This window comes from Amblyraja radiata, chromosome 23, assembly GCF_010909765.2.
Source record: "Amblyraja radiata isolate CabotCenter1 chromosome 23, sAmbRad1.1.pri, whole genome shotgun sequence".
In the NCBI taxonomy this organism is placed as follows: Eukaryota; Metazoa; Chordata; class Chondrichthyes; order Rajiformes; family Rajidae; genus Amblyraja; species Amblyraja radiata.
Window position 1 is genome coordinate 23,918,038 of NC_045978.1, and position 25,184 is coordinate 23,943,221.

Sequence of the window (25,184 nt, forward strand, 5' to 3'; positions counted from 1 at the left end):
GTGGAGTTTACACGTTCTCCGTGTGACTGCACGGGTTTTCTCCAGGTGCTCCGGTTTCCTCCCACACCCCGAAGGCGTGCGGGTTTATAGGTTAATTCCAAATAGCCCCCCCTTAATGTGCAGGGAGTGGATGAGAGAGTGTGATAATGTAGAACTGGTTGTTAGTTAGCATGGGCTCGGTGAGCTGAAGGGCCTATCCCATGCTGTTTCTCTAAACAAAACGCAGCCACTTAAGAAGCTCAGGTTTTGTGTAGGGACTCCTCACAGTCGTATATTGGGTAAAATAATCTGGTGTGGCGCAGCGGTACTGTTGCTGCATTCCAGGGTCACAGGTTCGATCCTGACGACCGGTGCTGTCTGTACGGAGTTTGTACGTTCTCCCTGTGACCGCGTGGGTTTTCTCCGGATGCTCCGGTTTCCTCCTACACTCCAAAGACTCCAAGGTGTGTAGGTTTTTAGAGTCTGAAGAAGGGTCTCGACCCGAAACGTCACCTGTTCCTTTTCTCCAGTGATGCTGCCTGGCCTTTCTCTGGCCTTTTGTGTCTATCTTCATTGTAAACCAGAATCTGCAGTTCCCTTCTACACAGGTTTGTAGGTTTGGCGTCTGTAAGATTGTCAACTGTCCCTGGCGTGTAGGGCTAGTGTCGGTGTACGGGGTGATCGCTGGTCGGCACCGGCTCAGTGGGCCGAAGTGTCTGTTTCCGTGCTTTATCTCTAATGTCTAAAGTCTAAATCTGGAATTAAACAGTAAGGTAAGGTGAACATAAACAACTGGCTAAAGAACATTGTGATGGGTGTGTAGAAACTGAGGCAGATTCACACCATCACTCCTTGCACCTTCACCCACTTGCATTCCACGGCATTCGTTGAGTCACAATCTTCCCCAGACCCACACAAACAACAAAACAATTTGCTTTCAATTCCTCCCTTAATCCCAGTCCAATAATATCTGCCGCAGGTCAGAAGCCTGGATCTAAATTTAACGCCGGCAGGCTAATGTTATGTTATCCTCTGCCTGGACTTGAGACACCTGCCGTGCTCATTTCAGAAATCCAGCATGGAACAGGCCCCACTGCCCACCATCGAGACCATGCCGACCATCGATCACTCCTTCAGATTAGTTCCAGGTTATCCAACTTTCTCATCCGCTCACTAGGGGCAATTAACTCCACACAGAGAGCACCAGAGGCCAGAATCAAACCTGGGTCTCTGGCGCTGATGAGGCCACTGCTAGTAGTTGAGACTCGGTGAGCTGAAGGGCCTGTTTCTGTGCTCAGTGTCTTCGCAAAATGCATCACCTCAGACTTGTCTGACTTAACCTCCATCTGCCATTCCTTTGCCCACTTTCCATGTTGATCTAGATCTTGCTGTAACCTGGGACAACCACTGTCCACCACACCACAGACTAGAGTGATAGACCACTGGAAGCTTAGGATCCTCTCCAGAGACTGAAGGGAATACTCTGCAAAGTGCTCACTCAACCCACTCCAAACTGGTGGTCAGGTCAAAGCGTAGCTTACAACTAAGGGCAGGCACAGTGGTAGAGTCTCACAGCGCCAGTGACCAGGGTTCGATCATGACCACGGGAGCTGTCCGTACGGAGGTTGTACGTTCCTCCCCGTGACCGCGTGGGATTTCTCCGGGTGCTCCGGTTTCCTCCTACATTCCAAAGACATACAGATTTGTAGGTTAATTTGCTTTGGTAAAAAAAATTGTAAATTGTCCCTAGTGTGTAGGATAGTGTTAGTGTACAGGGTAATCGCTGGTCAGCACAGACTCAGTGGGCCAAAGGGCCTGTTTCCGCACTGTAACTAAACTAACTCTGAGACAGCAGATGTTCTGGTCTTTACCAGGTGGCTGTTGGACGAAGCTAGCTTCATAACTATTGGCTTCTTTCCAGCATTTCCTGACCATAGTTCATTGAAACCAAGACATATAGAAGCAGGCATATGATGAGCGTTTGATGGCACTAGATCTGAACTTGTTGTTCAGAAGGATGAGGGGAACCTTATTGAAACCTACCGGATAATGAAAGGCCTGGATAGGATGGATGTGAAGTGGATGTTTCCAGTGGTGGGAGAGTCTAGGACCAGAGGGCACAGTCTCAGAATATAAAGACGTACATTTTGAAAGGAGTTGAGGAGGAATTTCTTTCGTCAGAGGGTGGTGAATCTGTGGAATTCATTGTCACAGATGGCGGTGGAGATCGTGAAATTGGGTATTTTTAAAGCGGTGATTGACAGGTTCTTGATTAGTAAAGGCGTCAAATGTTACTGGGAGAAGACAGGAGAGCAATCAAGAAATTTCTCCTTATTTCAGTCTTCAAGGACGCTTCTCAGTGTCCCAAAACGGACCTCTCATTCTGGGCCGCTTCTGTTTAACCTCGATAAATGAAAGGCCTAGATAGAGAGGATGTTTCCACTTGTGGGATAGTCTAGGACCAGAGGTCATAAAAAGGACGTACCTTTAGAATGGAGACCGGTAGGAATTTCTTTAATCAGCGGTTGGTGAATTTGTTGAATTCATTGCCACAGACTGCAGCGGAGGCCAAGTCATTGGGTATTTTTAAAGCGGAGTTTGATAGATTCTTGATTAGTAAGGGTGTCAAAGGTTACAGGGAGAAGGCAGGAGAATGAGTTTGAGAACGAAAGATAGATCAGCCATGATCTAATGGCAGAGTAGACTCTATGGGCCTAAAGGGCCTGTCCCACTTTCACGACCTCTGCCGAGTTTGCCCTTGACTCATACTCGCAGCATGGTCGTCACGAGGTCGTAGGCAGGTCGTGATGCTAGTCGTAGGTGCTCGTGGCATCAAGTAGGTCGGGGCGTTTTTCTAGCCTGATGAAAAATGTCCACGAGTAAAAAAGGTCGTGAATTAGGTCGTGAAAGTGGGACAGGCCCTTAATCCTGGTCATATGACATGAATTTATGAGCTGGCCATTTGGTTTGTTGTTGAATGTGATCAGAACCACCTCTCAATACCATATTTCTAGGCCAATGTAAAAGAAGGCAGCAGCTTGGGATTTAGAGGGAAAAATAGATGATTGAATGGTGGAGCAGACTCGATGAGCCAAATGGCCCAATTCTGCTCCTATGGCTTATGGTCCACAGGGAAATCAGGGGGAGGGAGGGGGAATGGATCTAATGGGATTGCTTTCTTGGGTTGGCATTGACCCAGTGGGCTGAATGGCCTCCTGTTTCACTATAGCTGTGACAATGTGAGACTTTACCAGTGTGCAGAGTTCAATAGGTTGTGGTACACAGCTTTGGTCTAAGTAATGAGACGGTTCGAAACTTGGAGCCGGTTAATGGGTGAGTGGCTTAACCGGCAATATTTCATTGTGTCGAGCATCTGGAAGGCTCATTCAAGCCGAATCATTTTCGCTTGCGTCCCGTATGAATTCAGCCTTGGATTGGAATCATCTCTCAGATCCATGTGCAACTAATCTTTCCATTTCATTCCAGTGATGTTGGAGACCATTTATTTAATCGACTGCCAAAGGTTATCTTGCAGTGTCTGATGTCTGGAATTACAGACCATAATTCCAAAGCCGTCACCTCTCATTGACTTAATTCAATTATATCTCCCTCCACTCCTTGCTCCTGGATTAAAGCAGTCATTTTCTAGGTTTGGGACCGTAGTTATGGTGGACCTTGCAGCAATTTTTTTAAATCATCTGTTAGAAATTGACAATTTGGAATATACCAATGGCTAGAAGTCAGTTTCAGGCTTCGAGGCTGTCCCTGGTCACTCCTCCTCCCCTCTCCCATCAGGCAAGAGATACAACAGTCTGAAAATGCACACATCCAGATTTGGGAACAGTTTCTTCCCAAGATAGACACAAAAAGTTGGAGTGACTCAGCAGGACAGGCAATATCTCTGGAGAGAAGGAATGGGTGACGTTTCGGGTCGAGACCCTTCTTCAGACTCAAGAAGGGTCTCGACCCGAAACGTCACCCATTCCTTCTTTCCAGAGATGGTGCCTGTCCCGCTGAGTTACTCCAGTTTTTTTGTGTCTATCTTCGGTTTAAACCAACATCTGCAGTTCCTTCCTACACATTTCTTCCCAGCTGTTATCTGGCAACTGAACCATCCTATCACCAACTAGAGAGTGGTCCTGACATACCATCTACCTCATTGGAGACCCTCAGACTACCTCTAATCGGACTTTACTGGACTTTATCTTGCATTAAATGTTATTCCCTTTATCCTGTATCCAAACACTGTGGATGGCTTGGTTGTAATCATGTATAGTCTTTCCGCTGACTGGATAGCATGCAACAAAATGCTTTTCACTGTATCTTGGTACATGTGACAATAAACTAAACTAAACTAAACCCATGATCCAAGACTCCTCTTGATGTAGGTATTGGGTCCAATCAGTGGATTTTCTGCGCATGCCATTAGATCGACTGACTTGGATGGACTACCTTAAGACCTCAGATCTCCTGGGGACGGGCAGGTCCCAGTGTGGGGATGGGCGGAGAATGGGCATGAACTTAAGCCCAGCAGTGATATAGAACAGTACAACACAGGCCCACAATGTCCTTGCTGAACATAGCGCGAAGCCCAACTAGCCTCCTCTGCCTCTACACGTGATCCATATCTCTCTACTCTCTACATATCCATGCCCCTGCCTAAAAACATCTCAAATAACCTACAACAGACCATCGAAAACACTACACTACTACACAGCTCAGACTGGCCCTACCTGCAGGAAACGATGGATACCCACATGTAGGCCATGGAAATAAGAGCAGACTGCTCGCATGCAGTACAGTAGATAAATTATAGTGACAGACCCGTCCCACCAGTAATGTGCCCCAGTATTATACAGTGACAAACCTGTCCCCACCAGTACTATACACAGTGTTTTACAGTGATGGACCTATCCCCATCAGTACTGTACCCCAGTGCTAAACAGAAACAGACATGTGGCCAGCAATACTGACACATACACGACACATTTGTACCGACACATCTACGACAGAATCACAGATACAGAAATATACTTAATTACAGAGACTCTCCCAGGCAGACAATGTACACACACTCTGACAGACACAAGCACGCTGACACTAACACCCGCACACGTGCACACACACGAACACTAACACACGTGCACACACACACACACACACACACACACACGGGTGCACACACACAGGTGCGCACACATGCACACACACACACACACACACACACAGATACACTGACACAAACACACACACACAGGTGCGCACACACACACACACACACAGATACACACACACACTGACACACGGAAGCATACACACCCACCCTGCCACACAGTTACATTCCTCAATGACACACTTGCTCCCATGTGAATTAGACCATCTCTCACACACCCACAGTTTCACACACTCACGGCCGTGTACACTGTAAACCACTCAAGTGCACGTGCTCTTGCTCACACGTTCTCAGCCTGGGCAGACCGAGAGTTCACACACCGCGCCAACCAGAAACCTCGGGCAGGTGCGAGCCTTCCAGGAAATCTCTTTAGAGTTTGCAGGTGCTCTGTTGTTTCAGCCAATCGTATCTCGAGCGGGTACAGGGGGAGTGAGTTGGCCCTGACCTGACATTGTCTGCTGGGGCAATGATGAGAAACACTGGGCCCTTGCGGGACAATGCTCGCTGAGGGGGATTAAACAGGTGATGGTGGCGGACTGCTTGCTGGCAGTGAAAGAGTGAAGACATTCTGAGAAAGGAGCGGTTGGAATTCAGCGGTCACAGCTGGCACGGCTGATTAAGATGCCTGCCGCCACGCTGTGCTGTACAGGAGGTGAACTGCCCTCTGGGGCTTTCCATTCAATTGTGTGGAAGGGATTATAGACAGCCCATCAACCAAGATTAGTTTTGGGCACTGAATTCCCAGGCCAGCAATCCTTGTGGTTGCATTTTGTGTTTAGTTTAGTTTAGTTTAAAGATACAGCACGGAAACAGGTCTTTCTGCCCTCCGAGTCCACGGCGACCAGCGATCCCCATACATTAGCACTATCCTACACACTCAGGGCGATTTACCAAAGCCAATTAACTTACAAACCCGCACGTCTTTGGAATGTGGGTGGAAACTCAGGTCAAACCCCACGCAGTCACGGGAAGAACGTACAAACTCCGACGACACAAGCGCCCGTAGTCAGGATCGAACCCGGGCCTCTGGCGCTGTAAGGCAGCAACTCTACCGCTGTACCACTGTGCCGCCTGAGAGCGTGCGAGAGAGTGATGGGGGTGCCTGGAACACGCTGCCTGGGGAGGCAGATACGATAGAGGGCTTTGGAGGGTACATGGACATGCATGGAGGGATATGGATCACTTGTAGGCAGAGGAGGTTGGTTTATCTTGGCTTCATGTAAGGCACGGACTGAAGGACTCAATCCTGTGCTGTACTGTTCAATATAGAAACAAGGAACTGCAGATGCTGGTTTGCAACAAAAAAAGACGCAGAGTGCTGGAGTAACTCAGCGGGCCAGGCCACATTTCTGGAGAACACAGAAATGGCAAAGTGAGGAAGAGGTAAGAGTTGCTGTCAGCGCCAGACACCCGGGTTCAATCCTGACTATGGATGCTGTCTGTACGGAGTTTGTACGCTCTCCCTGTGATCGCATAGGTTTACTCTGGGTGCTCCAGTTTCCTCCCACACTCCAAAGGCGTACAGATTTGTTGGTTTATTGGCTTCACTAACTTGTAAAGTGTCCCTAGTTTGTAGGGTAGTGCTAGTGCATGAATGATCCTGGTCGGCACGACTCTGTGCACCAAAGGGCCTGTTTCCATGCTGTATCTCTAAAGTCTAACATGGATATGTGCCCTTTCGGGTCGGGATCCTAAAAGTCGCATAGCGTAGAAACAGGCCCTTCGGCCCAGCTTGCCCATGCCGACCAAGGTGCCTCATCTACACTAGTCCCACCTGCACATGTTGAGCTGATATCCCTCCAAACCTGTCCATATACCTGTCCAAATGGCTTTTAAATGTCAGTATGACATTTTTCAGACCGTGCTTAAGAATTTGTGCTTAATTCAAAGGTTCAATGGTACTTTATTGCCACGTCTACCTAGACACAGTGGGATTCTTTGAGACATGAAGAACTGCAAATGTTGGCTTACAAAAAAAGAGAGACAAAGTGCTGGAGTAACTCAGCGGGACAGGCAGCACCTCTGGAGAAGATGGGGCCCCAACCCGAAATGTTGCCTATCCATGTTTTGCAGAGATGCTGCCTGACCCGCTGAGTTACTCCAGCACTTTGTGTCTCTTTTTGTAAATCAGCATCTGCAGTTCCTTGCGTCACCAGCTCTCCATTCTCCCTGGTCTTATTTAGAGTCATCTGCATTTGGGACTAGGAGGCTGAGGATGAATGGTGAACTGGGGAATGCGGGGGTGGAGTGGGTGTTGGGGTCACGATATTTTTCCCATTCCCACACTCCCACATTTTTTAACAAGGGCAACATGGTCAATGTGGGATATTTAAATGGTACCTTCATAGATTCAGATAGGTTTAAGGTGCAGCAAAGAAACAGGCCCTTCTGCTCATCATTACACCCTTGCTTTTATATGCTAATCACCTCACGAATAAATATTAACATTACATTCGCCCTTCCTACTACTGATGCAACCTGCAAATTAACCTTTTGGGAATCCTGTGCCATCACTCCCAAGTCCCTTTGCACCTCTGATTTCTGAATCCAATTTCTGAATTCTGCTTTGCTTTTCCATCCCCTCTAATAGAATAAGCAAACGAGTCTCCCGCAGATTACAGCTATTCATCACGGAAATAGTCTCTCAGACCTCGAGGATCTCACTAGAGTAATCTAAACTGCATTAACTACATTTTTAATATTCCCATTCTGTGGCTAAGCAAAAAAATCTTCCTCATTTTGGTTGGCAGCAGCTGGCATGTGCTGAGGATGGATCACTTCATTTTCACCGTCTCCCATTTGAAAGAGACAGGGCCACCCAGTTTAGTTTAGTTTGGAGATACAGCGCGGAAACAGGTCCTTCGGCCGACTAGCGATCCCCACACACTGACACTATCCTACACACACTAAGGACAACTTACAATTTTACCAAGCCGATTACCCTGCAAACCTGTACATCTTTGGAATGTGGGAGGAAACTGGAGCACCCGGAGAAAACCCACGTGGTCACAGGGAGAACGTACAAACTCTGTACAGACAGCACCCGTAGTCAGGATCAAGCCCAGGTCTCTGGCCCTGTGAGGCAGCAACTCTACCGCTGCGCCACTATGCAACCCGATCTTTAATAGATATGCTCTCTCTGCTTGGGCATTACTTACCCTCGCATGGTTTGTTTTGTTGAGTGAAGCAATGGTGTACAATAATTTTCTTCCTTTGTCATCATGGAATTGTGAGCGGCACAGCGGCAGCCCCCGAGATCCGGGTTTGACCCTGGCCACGGGTGCTGTCTGTACAAAGTTTATACGTTCTCCACGTGACCGCGTGGGTTTTCTCCGGGTGCTCCAGTTTCCTCCCACACTCCAAAAGACGTACAGGTTTATTGGTTGATAAGTTAAGTGGCTTTGATTTTTTTTTAAATTGTAAATTAGCCCTAGTGTATAGGATAGCGTCACAGTGTGGAATGATCACTCGTTGGTGCGGATTTGATGGGCCGAAGGGCCTGTATCCGTGCTGCATCTCTAAAGTAAAGTAACATAAAGAGTTCCTTGGAAGCACAATCCAGGAACTACTTTAGAGTATTGTGTTAAGTTTTGGTCACCTTGTTATAGGAAAGATGTTGTCAAGCTGGAAAGGGTGTAAAAAGGACCTACAAAGATGTTGCCAGGACCCGAGGGCCTGAGCTGGAGGGAGAGGTTGAGCAGGCTAGGACTTTATTCCTCGGAGTGCAGGAGGATGAGGGGTGAGTTTATAGAGGTACAAAATCATGAGAGGAATAGATCGGGTTAATGTATCGAGTCATTTACCCAGAGAAGGAGAATCGGGAACCAGAGGACATAGGTGAGGAGGGAAAGACTTCATAGGAACGTGAGGGGCAACTTATTTTAACAATTGGGTGGTAGGTGGATGGAACGAGCTGCCAGAGGAGGTAGTTGAGGCAGGTACTATCACAACGTTTAAGAAATATTTAGACGGGCACATGGATAAGATAGGCGTAGAAGAATATGGGCCAAACACAGGTAAGTAAGACTAGTGTAGATGGGACATGTTGGGCCTGTTTCCGTGCTGTATGTCTATAACTCTATGACACTACAAACTGCTTCTGCAGTTCCTTGTTTCTACAGGTTCAAGGATAGCTTCTTTCCCACAACAACCAGGCTTTAGACTTTGGAGATGCAGCACGGAAACAGGCTCTTCGCCCAATACCAGCGATCACCCTATTACTATCACCATCCTACACACTAGGGACAATGTTACCGAAGCCAATTAACCTACAAATGTGTGTGAGTGATTGGTGGTGGTTGGAGAGGCCGTAGGCGCAGATTGGCAGCCACGCTTCCGTCAGTCTGCCCCAGGGCAGCTGTGGCTACAGAAGTAGCTTACCACCACCGAGTGTGACTGAGGAGTGAATGAATAATGCGATGTAAAGCGCCTTGAGTATTAGAAAGGCGCTATATAAATCCCATCCATTATTATTATTATTGCAAACCTGTACGTCTTTGGAGTGTGGGAGGAAACCGATGATCTCTGAGAAATCCCACGCAGGTCACGAGACAAACTTTGTACAGACAGCACCCGCAGTCAGGATCGAACCCGGGTCTCCGGCGCTGCAAGGCAGCAACTCTACCGCTGCGCCACCGTGACTGCCCAAAATAAAGTCCCTGACAGCACTCGTTGTCAGGATCGAACCCAGGTCCCTGGCGCTGCGCCATTGTGCCACTCCCAAGGGGCACCCGAGGCTCTTCAACACTACACAACACACAGGCGCCTGTGGGACTAGAAGGTGAGGGGCGGTCAGCGACATCCTCAAGGATTTCCTTTAGTTTAGTTTTATTGTCACGTGTAACGAGGTACAGTGAAAAGCGTTTTGTTGCGTGCTCTCCAGTGAAAGAAAAGACTCGACATGATTACAATGAAAGTCCACGGTGTACAGTTAAAGCACTTTTGGTGTAAGATGAAGTCCCATTACAGAGAAGGAACTGTGTTCAAGAAGGAACTGCAGATGCTGGAAAATCGAAGGTACACAAAAATGCTGGAGAAACTCAGTGGGTGCAGCAGCATCTATGGAGCGAAGGAAATAGGCAACGTTTCGTCCCGAAACGTTGCCTATTTCCTTCGCTCCATGGATGCTGCTGCACCCGCTGTGTTTCTCCAGCATTTTTGTGTACCTCCCATTACAGATAGTTCAAAGGTCTCCAAGCTTATAAGGCGAGAGGGGGAAAGTTATAGAGGGCACTTTTTTTAACACAGCCAGTAGTAGGTACATGAGCTGGTGGAGGGACAGCGCCTTGCGCTGGGGAAATCCAGATGGAGCTGATGTGGCAGTGAATGTTTTATACATTGCTGTGAAGCCACCTCAATGCTGACGTTAATCTCCACTGGTGCCATGTTTTCTTTGGCCCATGTCCCCAAACTCTAGGTTAAGTTAGCAGCCAATATCATCAAACACCACATGCCACCATGGCCATGCTCCCATCTCCCTCCTACTGTCAGGAACAAGGTACAGGAGTCTAAACTCTGTGACCACCAGACTCAAGAATAGACACAGAGTGCTGGAGTAACTCAGCAAGTCAGGCAGCTTCCCCGGAGAACGTGGCTAGGTGACGTTTCAGATCGGGAACCTTCAGATTCTTAAGGATGGCACAGTAAGCACTAGCGCTACGGTAGAGTTGCAGCCTTACAGTGCCAGAGACCCGGGTTCGATCGTGACAACGGGTGCTGGCCGTACGGAGTTTGTACGTTCTCCCTGTGACCGCATGGGTTTACTCCGGGTGCTCCGTTCCTCCCACACTCCAAAGAAATACAGGTTTGTAGGTTAATTGGCTTTGGTAAAATTATAAATTGATTAGTTTGTAGGACAGTGTTAGTGTATGGGGTGGTTGCTGGTCGGCACGGACTCGGTAGGCCGAAGAGCCTATTTCAACGCTATATCACTAAAATCTAAACATCTAAAGAAGGGTCCCAACCCGAATCGTCACCTATCCATGTTCTCCAGGAATGTTGCCTAAACCCAGGTGGGTTACTCCAGCACATTGTGTCTTTTCTTTGTAAACTAGCATCTGCAGTTCCTTATTTCTTCATGTTCAAGAATCACTTCTTCCCAACAACATTATCTTGAACACTACCCAAAGCTAAACTCACTATGAACCTCCATGCCCTGCATCTTTGGCTGTGCTAAGGATCTATGCCCTGCATCTTTGGCTGTGCTAAGGATCAATGTGTTTTTTAGCACTTGTATTGTGATTTTAAATTTTTTTAAATTATATATTATCCGGGTGTATAGCGTATACAGGCCTGTTATGCTGCTGCAAGTAAGGATTGTATTGTGCCTTTTGTCAGTATACATGACAACTAAACACTCTTGACTCACGAGTTACTTGACATTAAGGGTTAGTGACTCCTCAAATTCCTTTTGACATTTCAAAACATGTCTATAGACCTTCGTCATTGTCTGAACTTGAACCCACCTGCCCTAATACCTCTTCGAGTGGCTCTTAGCCAAACAGCTACTGCTTGTTGACATTCTTTCTTGCTGCATTAAAGGAGCCACATAACTCTGTCGCTGAGTGGCCACAGGTATGAGGAAATTATTGGGCTTTAAATAGTTGGAGGAATGTTTAGTTTAAAGATAACCTTCTTAAAGACACAATGAAATAAAGAGTTTGCATTAGTGTAAAGTGGATGCTTGTGGGTTGGCAAGGACTTGGTGCACCGAAGGGCCTGTTTCTTATTTTAATTTAGTTTAGAGATACAGCTTGAAAGCAGGCCCTTTGGCCCATCAAGTCCACGCCAACCACCAATCAATCACCCTCACAAACCCGGCTCTCCCGGCAGACCCATTGTCTCTGCGTGTTCGTGCCCCACCGAACTCATCTCCACATACCTTGACTCCATCCTATCCCCCTTGGTCAAATCCCTCCCCACCTATGTTCTAGACACCTCAGACACTCTCCGCCGCCTCCACGCATTCCACTCTCTGGGCCCTCACCCCCTCATCTTCACCATGGATGTCCGGTCACTCTACACCTCCATCCCCCACCAGGATGGCCTCAGAGCCCTCCGGTTCTTCCTCGACCAGAGGAGCAACCTATACCCAGCCACTGACACTCTCCTCCGCTTAGCGGAGTTGGTCCTCACCCTCAATAACTTTACATTTGACTCCTCCCATTTCCTCCAAACACAAGGCGTAGCTATGGGCACACGCATGGGCCCCAGCTACGCCTGCCTCTTTGTCGGGTACGTTGAACAATCCTTGTTCGAGGCGTACCAGGGCCCCATCCCCGACCTCTACCTCCGCTACATTGACGACTGCTTTGGTGCCACCTCCTGCACCCACACACAACTGACTGACTTCATCCACTTCACCACCAACTTCCATCCGGCACTCCAATACACCTGGACGATTTCCGACACTTCCCTACCATTCCTTGACCTCACCATCTCCATCGCAGGGGACAGACTCCTGACCGACATACATTACAAACCCACTGACTCACATGGCTATCTGGACTACACGTTTTCCCACCCTGCCCCCTGTAAAGACTCCATCCCCTACTCCCAATTCCTCCGCCTACGCCGCATCTGTTCCCAGGACGAGACATTTCATACTAGGGCATCGAAAATGTCCTCGTTCTTCAGGGAACGGGGATTCCCCTCCGCCACCATAGATGAGGCTCACACCAGGGTCTCATCCATACCCCGTAACACTGCTCTCTCTCCCCATCCCCGCACACGCAACAAGGGCAGAGTCCCTCTGGTCCTCACCTTTCACCCCACCAGCCGGCAAATACAACACATAATCCTCCGCCATTTCCGCCACCTGCAACGTGACCCCACCACTCGCCACATCTTCCCATCTCCCCCAATGTCTGCCTTCCGCAAAGACCGCTCCCTCCGCAACTCCCTCGTCAATTCTTCCCTTCCCTCCCGCACCACCCCCTCCCCGGGCACTTTCCGTTGCAACCGCAAGAAATGCAACACCTGTCCCTTCACCTCCCCCCTCGACTCCATTCAAGGTCCCAAGCAGTCGTTCCAGGTGCGACAAAGGTTCACCTGTATCTCCTCCAACCTCATCTACTGCATCCGCTGCTCTAGATGTCAGCTCATTTACATCGGTGAGACCAAGCGTAGGTTGGGCGATCGTTTCGCCGAACACCTCCGCTCAGTCCGCAATAACCTACCTGACCTCCCGTTGGCTCAGCACTTCAACTCCCCCTCCCATTCCCAATCCGACCTCTCTGTCCTGGGTCTCCTCCATTGCCAGAGTGAGCAACAGCGGAAATTGGAGGAACAGCACCTCATATTCCGTCTGGGGTCCTTGCGTCCTTATGGCATTAACATTGAATTCTCCCAATTTGGCTAGCCCGTGCTGTCTCCTCCCCTTCCTTAACCCTCTAGCTGTCTCCTCCCACCCTCCCATCCGCCCACCCTCGGGCTCCTCCTCCTCCTCCCCTTTTCCTTCTTTCTTTCCCCACCCCCCATCAGTCTGAAGAAGGGTTTCGGCCCGAAACGTCACCTATTTCCTTCGCTCCATAGATGCTGCTGCACCCGCTGAGTTTCCCCAGCAATTGTGTGTACCTTCGATATTCCAGCATCTGCAGTTCCCTTTTGAACAATCACCCATTCACAATTGTTCTATGTTATCCCACTTTCTCACCCACTCCCTATACACTAGGGGCAATTTGCAGAGGGCCAATTAACCTACAAACCCCCACCTCTTTGGGGTGTGGGAGGAAACCGGAGCACCCGGAGAAAACCCACACGGACACGGGGGAGAACGTGCAAACTCCACACAGACAGCATCCAAAGTTATGATCAAACCCAGGTCTCTGGCGCTGTGAGGTAGCAGTTCCACCTGCTGACTCACTGTTGCTTCTGCAACAGTTATAGAGAGCTGATGTGGGAGGACACCGGAAAACCCGGTAGAAACCCACACGGTCACAGGGACAACATACATCTTTTTCACTCAGAGGGTGGGTGAATGGAACAAGTTGCCGGAGGAGGTAGTTGAAGCAGGTACTAAAGAACATTAAAAAGGCACTTGAACAGGTACATGGATAGGAAAAGTTTATAAGGATATGGGTCATACTTGGGCAGGTGGGTTTGGCGCAGATGGGGCATCTTTGTCGGCATGGGCAAGTTGGGCAGAAGGGCCTGTTTCCGTGCTTGTGACTGACTATGACGAACTCTGGGTCAAAGGCCAGCATTTATTGCCCATCTTTAATTGTCCACCAGAGGGTGGCAGTGAGCCACCTTTTTGGGCTGCTGTAGTTGTTCTGGAGAAGGGACTTGTACCTTGCTGATGGGAAGTCAGTCCCAGGGATGATACAGGACCTACGATGCAGTTCTGTGTCTGGCTGTTGTGGAACGAGGAGACACTGTGGGTGGGGATGCTACCCTACACCTGCTGCCCTTGTCCTACTTGGTGGTAGACATCAGGGCTCTGGGAAGGCCTCTGGGAGAAAGATAGACACAAAGTGCTGTAGTAACTCAGCGGGTCAGGCAGCATCTCTGGAAAAAAGGAATAGGTGACGTTTCGGCTCGGAACCCTCCTTCAGGCTGAAAGACCGAGGTGGGGGAGAATAAACAGGAGGTGAGAAAAGATCAGAACAAAACAGGGCTTGCAACAGATGACCTTAGGAAGAGTGGAGCCCACACTGGCCCATTGTTGCCTGGGGAAGGTGTGAAGGAGAGGAATGATAGGGATACAAGGATGCGAACAGTGGAACTGCTAGGACGACTAAGGGGAGAGAAGGGAGGGGGAGAGAGAAGGGAGGGGAGAGAATGCAGGAGGTACTTGAAATTAGAGAAATCAATATTCCAAATACTGCTGGGTTGTAACTGAAGACAAACACAAAATGCTGGAGTAACTCAGCAGAACAGGCAGCATCTCTGGAGAGAAAGAATGGGTGAAGTTTCAGGTGGAGACCCTCTTCAGACTCGGCCGAAGTTTGAGTTATTCCTGCATTTAGTGTCTACGGTTTATACCAGCATCTGCAGTCCCTTTCTGTACATTTTGCCTGCTCGGTTGTAAGCGGCCCAAATTGAAATATGAGGTGCTGTGGGAGAAAGCTGTATTCTTAGATGGAGTGTCAATGAAGCTGCACACATCCTGATTTTCCGAGTTACAGAGTCATACCTCATGGCAACAGGCCCTTCGGCCCATCGATGCCGCGATGACCATTGATCACCTGTTTGCACCAGTTCTATGTTATCCCACTTTCCCATCCACTTCCTGCACACCATGGGGCAATTAACCTGCAAACCCGCATATCTTTGTGGGAAGTGGGAGGAATCCGGTCACCCGGATGAAACCCACACGGTCACAGGGAGAATGTGCAAACTCCACAAACAGACAGCAGTGGTGATCAGGATTGAGTGCACTGTGAGGCAGCCGCTCTAGTAGCTGTGCTGCCCAGTGTGAAAAGCCGTCACTGGAGACTTTAAAATGGTGGAATATTAACTATTGGTTTTGGTTTATTCATGTGTAATGTGATATAGTGACAATGTTTGTTTTGTGAGGTATCCATCGAACATAGATCAGTACAACACAGAAACAGGTCCTTCAGCCTACAATGTCCATGCTGATCACACAATCACAATAATACTTTATTAGCCAAGTATGTTTGGCACCAAACAAGGAATTTCATTTGCCAAATCAGTCATACAAATAAAAAGCAACAGAACACACAAAACATATTTTAACATAAACATCCATCACAGAGACTCCTCCACGTTTTGGCTCTCCGCGTCGGGGCGATCAACTCCTGTATCGGGGGGATGTCAGCTCCCCCGCGCCAGCGATCGGACCCCGCATCAGGGATGGTCGAGCCTCTGCGGCGTTAGAGCTCGCAACTAACCTCTCCCGAGACTGCGAGCTCTCGATGCTAAGACTGACTATTATCTGCGTACACAAAATCCATACCCGTTCATTCTCTGCATATCCATTCCCTATTTAAAAGCTTCTTAAATTCCACTATCGTAAATGCCTCCACCCGACAGCTCGTTCCAGGCACTCGCCACCCTCTGTGTAAATAAACTTACCCCGTACATCCAGGCACATCAAACCATACACAAGTACGTCAGGTAGTGCAAAAGAGAGAAAGGTGGTGCAGTATATAGTGTTACAGCTACAGGGAAAGTGCAGATTAGAACAAATGCAAGGGCCAGAATAAGGTAGGCTGGAAGATTGGGAATTCATCCATGGCTGGTATGATATAATGGGAACCACAGCACAAAACCAGGCCATTCGGCCCATCTGTTGGGTGTTGGTGCTCTATGTCTGAGGATGAGGCGTAATCTTCCAGAGGTGTATAAAACCATGGGAGGAATAGATCGGGTAGAGGCACAGAGTCTCTTGTCCAGAGTAGGGGTATTGAGGACCAGAGGACATATCGTTAAGGTGAGATGGAAAAGATTTCATAGGAATCTGAGGGGTAACTTTTTCACACAAAGGGTGGTGGATGTTAAGAAACATTTGGACAGGTACATAGGTAGGACAGGTTTGGAGGGATATGGGCCAAAAGCGGGCAGGTGGGACTAGTGTAAAGATAAATTTTTATTTATTTTTTATTTTTATTTTATGGGTGCCTTTCAAGATGGGACATGTTGGTCGGTGTGGGCAAGTTGGGCTGGAGGGCCTGTTTCCACACTGTGTGATTCTGTGAACGGTCACCTCCCTTGTTATCCTACATGCTTTGTGTAGCTCTGGCACGATGCAGCGTAACCCGTGATGGAAAATGTGCTGCTGTCAGTCGCGCAGTTATAGCAGTGAATGTTTATCCGCCTTTTATTACTGCCTTTCCAGGAAAGGGCAGGAACAGCTTCTTTATAATTCTGTGTGGCCCTTTCCACAGGAAGTGTTACAACACGGAGAGGAGTTTTGGTGGTCGTTTAAAATAGTCTGGAACTAATTATCTCACAATCTTGACAAACTCAATCACAAAACGCATGCTGCAGGCAGATGTGTTCAAAAAGGAACTGCAGATGCTGGAATATCGAAGGTACACAAAATTGCTGGGGAAACTCAGCGGGTGCAGCAGCATCTATGGAGCGAAGGAAATAGGCGACGTTTCGGGCCGAAACCCTTCTTCAGAAACGTTCCCTATTTCCTTCGCTCCATAGATGCTGCTGCACCCGCTGAGTTTCCCCAGCAATTTTGTGTACCTGCTGCAGGCAGATGTTCAGTTCCAGCCTTCAGTGCTCCTCTCACCTTTTCTCCTCCCTGCTCCCCTCACCTCTCTGGTCACCTCTGTCCCCAATAACTCTCACCAACTTCTACAGATGCGCCATGGAAAGCGTTTCATGGGGGTGGAATCACCGCATGGTTTGGGAACAGCTCCATCCAAGAAACCGCAGAGAATTGTGGACGCAGCCCAGACCATCACACAAACCAACCTCCCTTCCGCAGGTTCCATCTATGCTTCACGCCGCCTCGGCAAGGCCACCAGCATAATCGCACCCTGGTCACTCCCTCTTCTCCACTCTCCCATCGGGCAAAAGGTATAGAAGTGTGAAAACGCTCACGTCCAGATTCAGAAACAGTTTCTTCCCAGCTGTTATCAGGCAACTGAACCATCCTACCAACAGCTAGTGAGCGGTCCTGAACTACTATTTACCTCATTGAAGACTCTCCCACTAGTGGAAACACCCTCTCCTCATCGCTCTCTCTAGACCTTGCATTGTCCGGTAAGTTTCAATGAGGTTCCCCACTCATCCTTTCAAACTCCAGTGAGTTTGAGAAACTCAAACTCTTCGTCCTCCATTTCTGTATCGTTTTCCTGACCAGGAATGTTGTGTCAAATCAGTAGCATTCCAGTGTACGGGGATCGCTGGTCAGCGCGGACCCGATGGGCCGAAGGGCCTGCTTTACCGCTGTATCTCTAAACTGAATGGGTTAATCCAATCTCGGGGGGGGGGGGGGGGACGCCCCGGTGTAAAATGTCCTGAGAAAAATGTTGAAAAACGTTCCTTCTTGTGTCATTGAACAGTCAACGGAGAGAAGAAGCGCCCCATGATGCCAGGGTCTCCCGTGGACGCCAAGACTCAGTCCAGAGCTACTCCACCAGCCATGGCCCCTCCGCCAACAGGGAACCAAGGAGCACCGAGGACATCCTTCACCCCAGGTCGGTTCCCATCAGTGGCCGATGCATTGACCGCGCTTCCGGGGAGCGTTACTGCCGCGGAAAATCATATTGGCGTTCTGCACCCTTGGTCTAAACCATTGAGTAGTGGGGATGAGTTTCTGTGACGAGAAGGGCCTGTTAACAAATACCAGTGCCAAGATTGTTTTCCCCACTGATTTATACTGACGTGTGTGTTCAGGGGGTGTTGCGTGTGGGTCTGGGCTGCGTTGTGCTTAGTTTAGTTTGGAGATACAGCACAAACAATCAGGCCCCCTCCGCCCACCGAGTCTGCGCCGGCCAGCGATCACCCCGTACATTAACACTCTCCTACTCACTAGGGACAATTTACAATTTACAGAAGCCAATGAACCTACAAACCTGCGTGTCTTTGGGATACAGGAAGGAACCGGAGCACCCGGACTCGTGTGTAGGGAGTGGTTGAAAAAGTGGGATGACATAGAACGAGTGTACGGGTGATCGATGGCTGGCGTGGACTCAGTGGGTTGAAGGGCCTGTTTCCATGCTTTATCTCTAAGCTAAATTAAAATAAGAGACCCACCAAGACCATGGCAACCCTCTAACATCCACTTTACACTAATCCCATCCGACCCCATTGTATTCTCCCCACGATCTCAATAACTCCACCCTCAGATTCTACCACTCACCTTCACACTAGGGTCCATGTACAGCGGTCCACTAACCTATCAACCTGCACATCGTAGGCATGTGGGAACAAACTGGAGCGCACGCCCAAGGGAAACTCAGAGTCTCAAATAAAGGAATCCAAGAAAATGCAAACTCTTTATTTCACTGTCTTTTAAGCAAGTTGTTAATTAAGTTAGAGTTAAGTTTATTACACAAATGGCAATAATCACTTGGTTTTATGACTAACTGGGTTTACTTGTGTGTGTGTGTGTGTGTGTGTATTTATGTTTGTCTGCATGCATGTATCTGTGCATGTTATTACATGCATGCTTGTGTTTGTGCATGCATCTGCGTTTGTGTGTGTGTGTGTGTGTGTGTCTGTGCGTGGATATGTATGTGTATCTGTGTGTGTACGCGTGCATGTATGTTTCTGCCTGTATCTTTCTGTGTATGTATATATGTATGTATATATGTATATTTCTGTATCTGTTTGTGTGCATGCGTGTATCTGTGTGTGTATCTCTGTATCTGTGTGTGTAACTGTGTGTATGTACTTGTGTGCATCTGTGTGCGTATGTGTATCTCGGTTTGTGTGTGTGTGTGTGTGTGCATGCATATGCATGTATCTGCGTGTGTGCACACGTGTGTGTGTGTATGTGTGTGCGTGTGTGCGTGTGTGCTTCTCTCCCCAGTGCCCAACGGGGTGGAACATTCTCCCCCTGCGCTGAACGGGGTTCCCTCGCCGCCGCAGCGCTTCACCAATGGCCCGTCGCCGCTGCTCGCCAGCCAACAGCTCCCTGCTACCTGCGGTGCCCGGCAGCTCAGCAAGCTCAAGCGCTTCCTCACCACCCTGCAGCAGTTTGGCAACGACATCTCGCCCGAGATCGGCGAGCGTGTGCGTAGCCTGGTGCTGGCACTGGTGGTGAGTAACTACACCACGGGGTGTGGGGGGGAGGAGGGAGTGATGGTCTGGGGAGGGCATGTGGGGGGGAGGAGGCAGTGATGGTCTGGGGAGGGCATGTAGGGGGAGGTGGGGGAGCAGCGGGGGGTGGGGTATTTCTGCAGAGGGGAAAGGACAGTAAAAACAGGGCTCTAGTTTAGTTTCTTACTCTCACCAGCACCAAGGTATCATGAAAAGCTTTACATTGCGTGCTATCCAGTCAGAGAAAAGACTACACACAATTACAATCTAGCCGTCCACAGTGTACAGATGCAGGATAAGAGGAATAACATTTTGTGCAAGATAAAGTCCAGTAAAGTCGAATTAAATACAGACACAAAGTACTGGAGTAACTCAGCGGGACAGGCAGCATCGCTGGAGAAAAAGACTGGGAAGTCTGAAGAATGGTCCTGGCCCAAAATGTCACCCATCCTTTTTCTCCAGAAATCCTGCCTGGACCCGCGGAGTTACTCCAGCACTTTGTGTCTATCTTATGTATAAACCATCATCTGCAGTTTCTTTCTGCACACAAAACCCAATTAAAGATAGCTCAAGGGTCTCCAATGAGGTGGATGGGAGGTCAGGACCGCTCTCTAGTGGGTGAGAGGGTGGTTCACTTGCCTTCAGCTGGGGAGAAACTGTCCCCGAATCTGGAGGTGTGCATTTTCACACTTTTGTGTTTCTTGCCTGATGGGAGAGGGGAGAGAAGAGGGAGTGACCGACCGGTCCATGAGACTGGTCCGTGATTATGCTGGTGGCCTTGCCGAGGCAGCGTGAAGTGTGGATGGAGTCGATGGAAGGGAGGTCGGTTTGCGTGATGGGCTGGATAATTCTCTGCAATTTCCTGCGGTCTTGGATGGAGCTATTCCCGAACCGTGCCGTGATGCACCCCGAATGCTTTCAACCACACATCAGTAGAAGTAGGTGAGAGTTGTTGGGGACATGCCGAATTATATAAGCCTTCAGTGATACTACTGTACATTAGGCAGAATCATACTACACTGAATCAATACACAAGTCACATTCAAGTCTGAATTTTATTTTTAAACGCTTAACTGGGCACTTAATGGAATCACTTATCTGACTTTCTTTTATTCTCTCGCTTGTACTTGTAGAATTCAACGGTGACCATTGAAGAATTTCACTCCAAGCTGCAAGAAGCAACAAACTTCCCATTGCGGCCCTTTGTAATTCCTTTTCTAAAGGTAATGCAGCCTCCTCTAGTTTAAGAATGTGCTGTGAGAGGGCATTTTTATGGAAATGGTGATGGAAAGGTTTTTTTTCCGTGTGTTTCCAATATACCAGTTATCAATGCACACCTCAGCTAAATACTCTGCAATTCACTTTTTGGCTATGATCATGAAGAAAGTTCCTTGCACTATGATTGTTCCTCTTCAAAGAATCGCTCACACCGAGATGAGAAGGACGTTTTTCACACAGAGAGTGGTGAATCTCTGGAACTCCCTGCCACAGAGGGTAGTCGAGGCCAGTTCATTGGCTATATTTAAGAGGGAGTTAGATGTGGCCCTTGTGGCTAAGGGGATCAGAGGGTATGGAGAGAAGGCAGGTACGGGATACTGAGTTGGATGATCAGCCATGATCATATTGAATGGCGGTGCAGGCTCGAAGGGCCGAATGGCCTACTCCTGCACCTAATTTCTATGTTTCTATGTTTCTATAATGGGCAGCACAGTGGTGCAGCGGTTGTGCTGCTGCCTCACAGCGCCAGAGACCCAGGTTCGATCCTGACTGTGGCTGCTGCCTGTATGGATTTTCTATGCTCTCCCTATGACCACGTGGGTTTTCTCCGAGTGCTCCGGTTTCCTCCCACACTCCAAAAACATGCTGGTTTGCAGGCTAACTGGTCTCTGTAAATTGCCCCATGCATGTTGGGAGTGGATACGACAATGGGATAATGTAGAACTAGTGTGCGGGGATTGCTGGTCGGCGCAGACCTAGTAGGCCGATGGGCCTGTCTCCAAGTTGTATCTCTAAACTAATCAAAACAGTAATTGAACAGAGGAGGGCAAGCTTGCTAGAACATTGGACACATTCTGAGAGTATTTATTAAGTGAACCCTTCCACCCGCAACCCTTCATCTGCCCCACCTATTGATCACCCACTACATCCAACCCAGGTCCCTGATCTCTTATCAGTAGAACACCCGGTTACTCCATTGCATCGTTGCTCCCCACTGTGGGAGATTGCCCTGGTCCGCCCTGTTTCGACAAATGCAATCAACCCGACGTGCACAATCAAATATGATCAAATAGAACAAGTTGTCCTACAACTTTAGACTGTGCACGCCATATGCAAGAAGAAGAAGAAGAAGAAACTTTTACACCTATCAGCAATAATTTTGTAAAAGATTAAATATAACAGAAGAAATAGGTTACAATTCCTGCATTTTTTATTTTGGTTGAATTTTTATTTTAGTGGGTGGGGAATTTTCAATTCCTGGGAAGTCCAAAATAATCCTTTGGAATTGGCAGTCACTTCTGACATGATGTTGAGGATGATATTTTATTGTCACGTGTACCTATATGTACCGGGGCACAGTGAAAATCTTTGTTTTGCATTGAACCCGGTAAAATGGTTTAATTATTGTCACGTGTACCAGGTAGAGTGAAATAGATTTTTACATACAGAGCAGTAAGATTTGTGTACATAAGCACACTCCCACAGTTAGTACACAGTGTACAGCCCACTGAGTCCACATGCTTGAGGCACCATTTTGGCGCCATTTTACAGTCCGAGCTGCAGCTGGTCACAAAGGCCCGTGGCAGCCGTCACCTCCATTCCTGTTGTCTTGTGAACCGTCGTCCCTCTCCTTGCACGGCCCTCTTCAGCACTTGTTCCCCAGGGGGCGCCTCCCACAGCCGCCCTCGAGGGCGCAGAAGGTAAGTCCTTCTCACCGGACCCCTTGTCCAGCACCCGCCGCCGGGTCCCTCCACCCGCTCTCCGATCTCCGGTCCACGGGGTGAGCATGGGCCTGGGCTCGGCAGCCTTCCCTCTCTGAGTGAGCCGGGCCAGTGGTCGGGATGCAGCCCAGCCCCAGGCTGCCGCAGGGCCTCCACCGTTGAGACCCTGCACTGTTCCCACCGCTGGTCCGCTTACCGGCCCTCTGTCCGACTCCCTCTGCTCTGGTCCAGGGAGTGAACAGAGGCCGGGCTCGGCAACAACCTCTCCGGGCTGGTTCTCGTTACCGCGGCAACAAGCCAGGCCTGTAGTGCAATAGTTGTAGGTTAATAGTAGATCGACTCTTGAGTCACTCTCCATTGCTGATGTCTCTGGGGGAGGTTAACCTTGGTATCTTATAACCCAGCAATATGAATATTGAATTCACCAATCTAGGTAACTATAACCATATAACCATATAACAATTACAGCACGGAAACAGGCCATCTCGGCCCTACAAGTCCGTGCCAAACAATTATTTCCCCCAATTCCCATCTCCCTGCACTCAGACCATAACCCTCCATTCCTTTCCCATCCATATACCTATCCAATTTATTTTTAAATTATAAAATTGAACCTGCCTCCAACACTTCCACTGGAAGCTCATTCCACACAGCTACCACTCTCTGAGTAAAGAAGTTCCCCCTCATGTTACCCCTAAACTTCTGTCCCTTAATGTCCCTTAATTCTCAAGTCATGTCCTCTTGTTTGAATCTTCCCTACTCTCAATGGGAAAAGCTTGTCCACGTCAACTCTAGTACTAGTCATGTCTCTACTATTTATTTCATTCCCCTTACATGTTTTTCCTCTACATGCTCAATTTTTGTAAGGTGTCCTTGAGACTCTTGAAAGGCGCGCATAAATAAAATTTATTATTATTATCATTAACTCTGTCTATCCCTCTCATCATTTTAAAGACCTCTATCAAGTCCCCCCTTAACCTTCTGCGCACTATACCTCGGTACACATGACAATAACTAAACTACATAACCCTCCTTCTTCCCCCATGGACACTCCCCTTCTTCCCCCTCATCTCCCCTGTGCCCAACCTGGACCCCCATCTAATTCTTCCCCCTCCCTTTCCACCTGCATTCCTTCCTCTAGCTTCACAATTTGCGACTCTTCAATCCCTTTTGTCTTACACCTTTTAACTTTTCATCTCTGGACTTTGTCCAACCAACTGCCTATCTAATACCCCCCCCCCCCCCCCCCCCCCCATCTGTATTACCTGCCCCTCATGCTTTCCAGCCTTCTTCCCCATTACCCCCCACCTCCGAGCTTTCAGTCTGAAGAAGGGTCCCAACCCGAAGCGTCACCTATCCATGTTCTCCACAGATGCTGCCTGACCCATCCAGCATTTTGTGTCTTCTTTCGTGAACCATATTGATCACTCTAGTTCCATGTCATCCTACTTTCTTGTCCACTCCCTACACACTAGGGGCAATTTACAGAGGCCAATTCACCTAACCAATCCGCACGTCTTTGGGATGTGGGAGGAACACGGAGCACCCAGAGGAAACCCTCCGGACCACAGGCAGAGCGTGCAAACTCCGCACAGGCAGGACCCATAGTCAGGATCAAACCCGGGTCTCTGGCATCGTGAGGCAGCATCTCTACCGCTGCGCCACTGTGCTGTCCCAGACGATAAGGAAACACCATCATCACATGGAAACAAGACTATGAGACAAATTAGGTCATTACTGATAGATTTCAGGTTTGATACTCATCGTATACTGTGCCTTATCACAAAGAGAAACCCCCAGAAAAAAAGCCTGTGACCAACCCAGAGGATTTGCATTTGTGAACAATTAGAGCTGTCCTTCAGTTAATCTCGGCCGTGAATAGGCAGATTGAATCACCTGGATGTTTAATCATTTTTGTGTCAGCCTAATGGGGGAACATCTTAATTTGCCAGTTAAACATTAAACCCAATTGAAACTGCTACTGCAAGTCAAAATACGTACTATTTCCTTGTTCCTGGGAGCATTGCTCTCAGCTCGACAGGTGGGGACAACTCAGATAGAGATAAGAGATTTGGATCTTTGCAGCGCCTTCCCCGAGATCTAGGCGTCGTAAATCACTCTGCAGAGGAGCAGAGTTGTAACATGGTGGCCCCAGTCCAATGTTGGCCTGAAGGTCTCTGGCACACCAATTGGCACGTGAGCCAGTGACTCATCCTGAATGAAGATAGGCATAAAGTGCTGGAGTAACTCAGCGGGTCAGGCAGCATCTCTGGAGAAAAAGGATGGGTGGCATTTCGGGTCGGGACCCTCCTTCAGACTGAAAGGATAGGGTAGGGAACTGGAGGTAAGGACAGGCTGGAACAAAGCATGACCGGCAACAGATGACCAAGGCTGGGGAAGAGGTG

At 48.7% G+C, this 25,184-nt stretch overlaps 1 protein-coding gene across 4 annotated transcripts in view; it reads left to right on the forward strand.

The window, feature by feature from the left end:
- cbfa2t2 (CBFA2/RUNX1 partner transcriptional co-repressor 2) overlaps positions 1–25,184 on the forward strand; it is a 98,566-nt gene that overhangs the window by 48,197 nt on the left and 25,185 nt on the right. For all 4 annotated transcript variants that reach the window (XM_033041812.1, XM_033041809.1, XM_033041811.1 and 1 more), the window contains exons 2-4: positions 18,139–18,273; positions 19,611–19,840; positions 20,974–21,063. In XM_033041812.1, the coding sequence (XP_032897703.1) occupies positions 18,139–18,273; positions 19,611–19,840; positions 20,974–21,063 (455 nt within the window). The remainder of the gene's footprint in view (positions 1–18,138; positions 18,274–19,610; positions 19,841–20,973; positions 21,064–25,184) is intronic.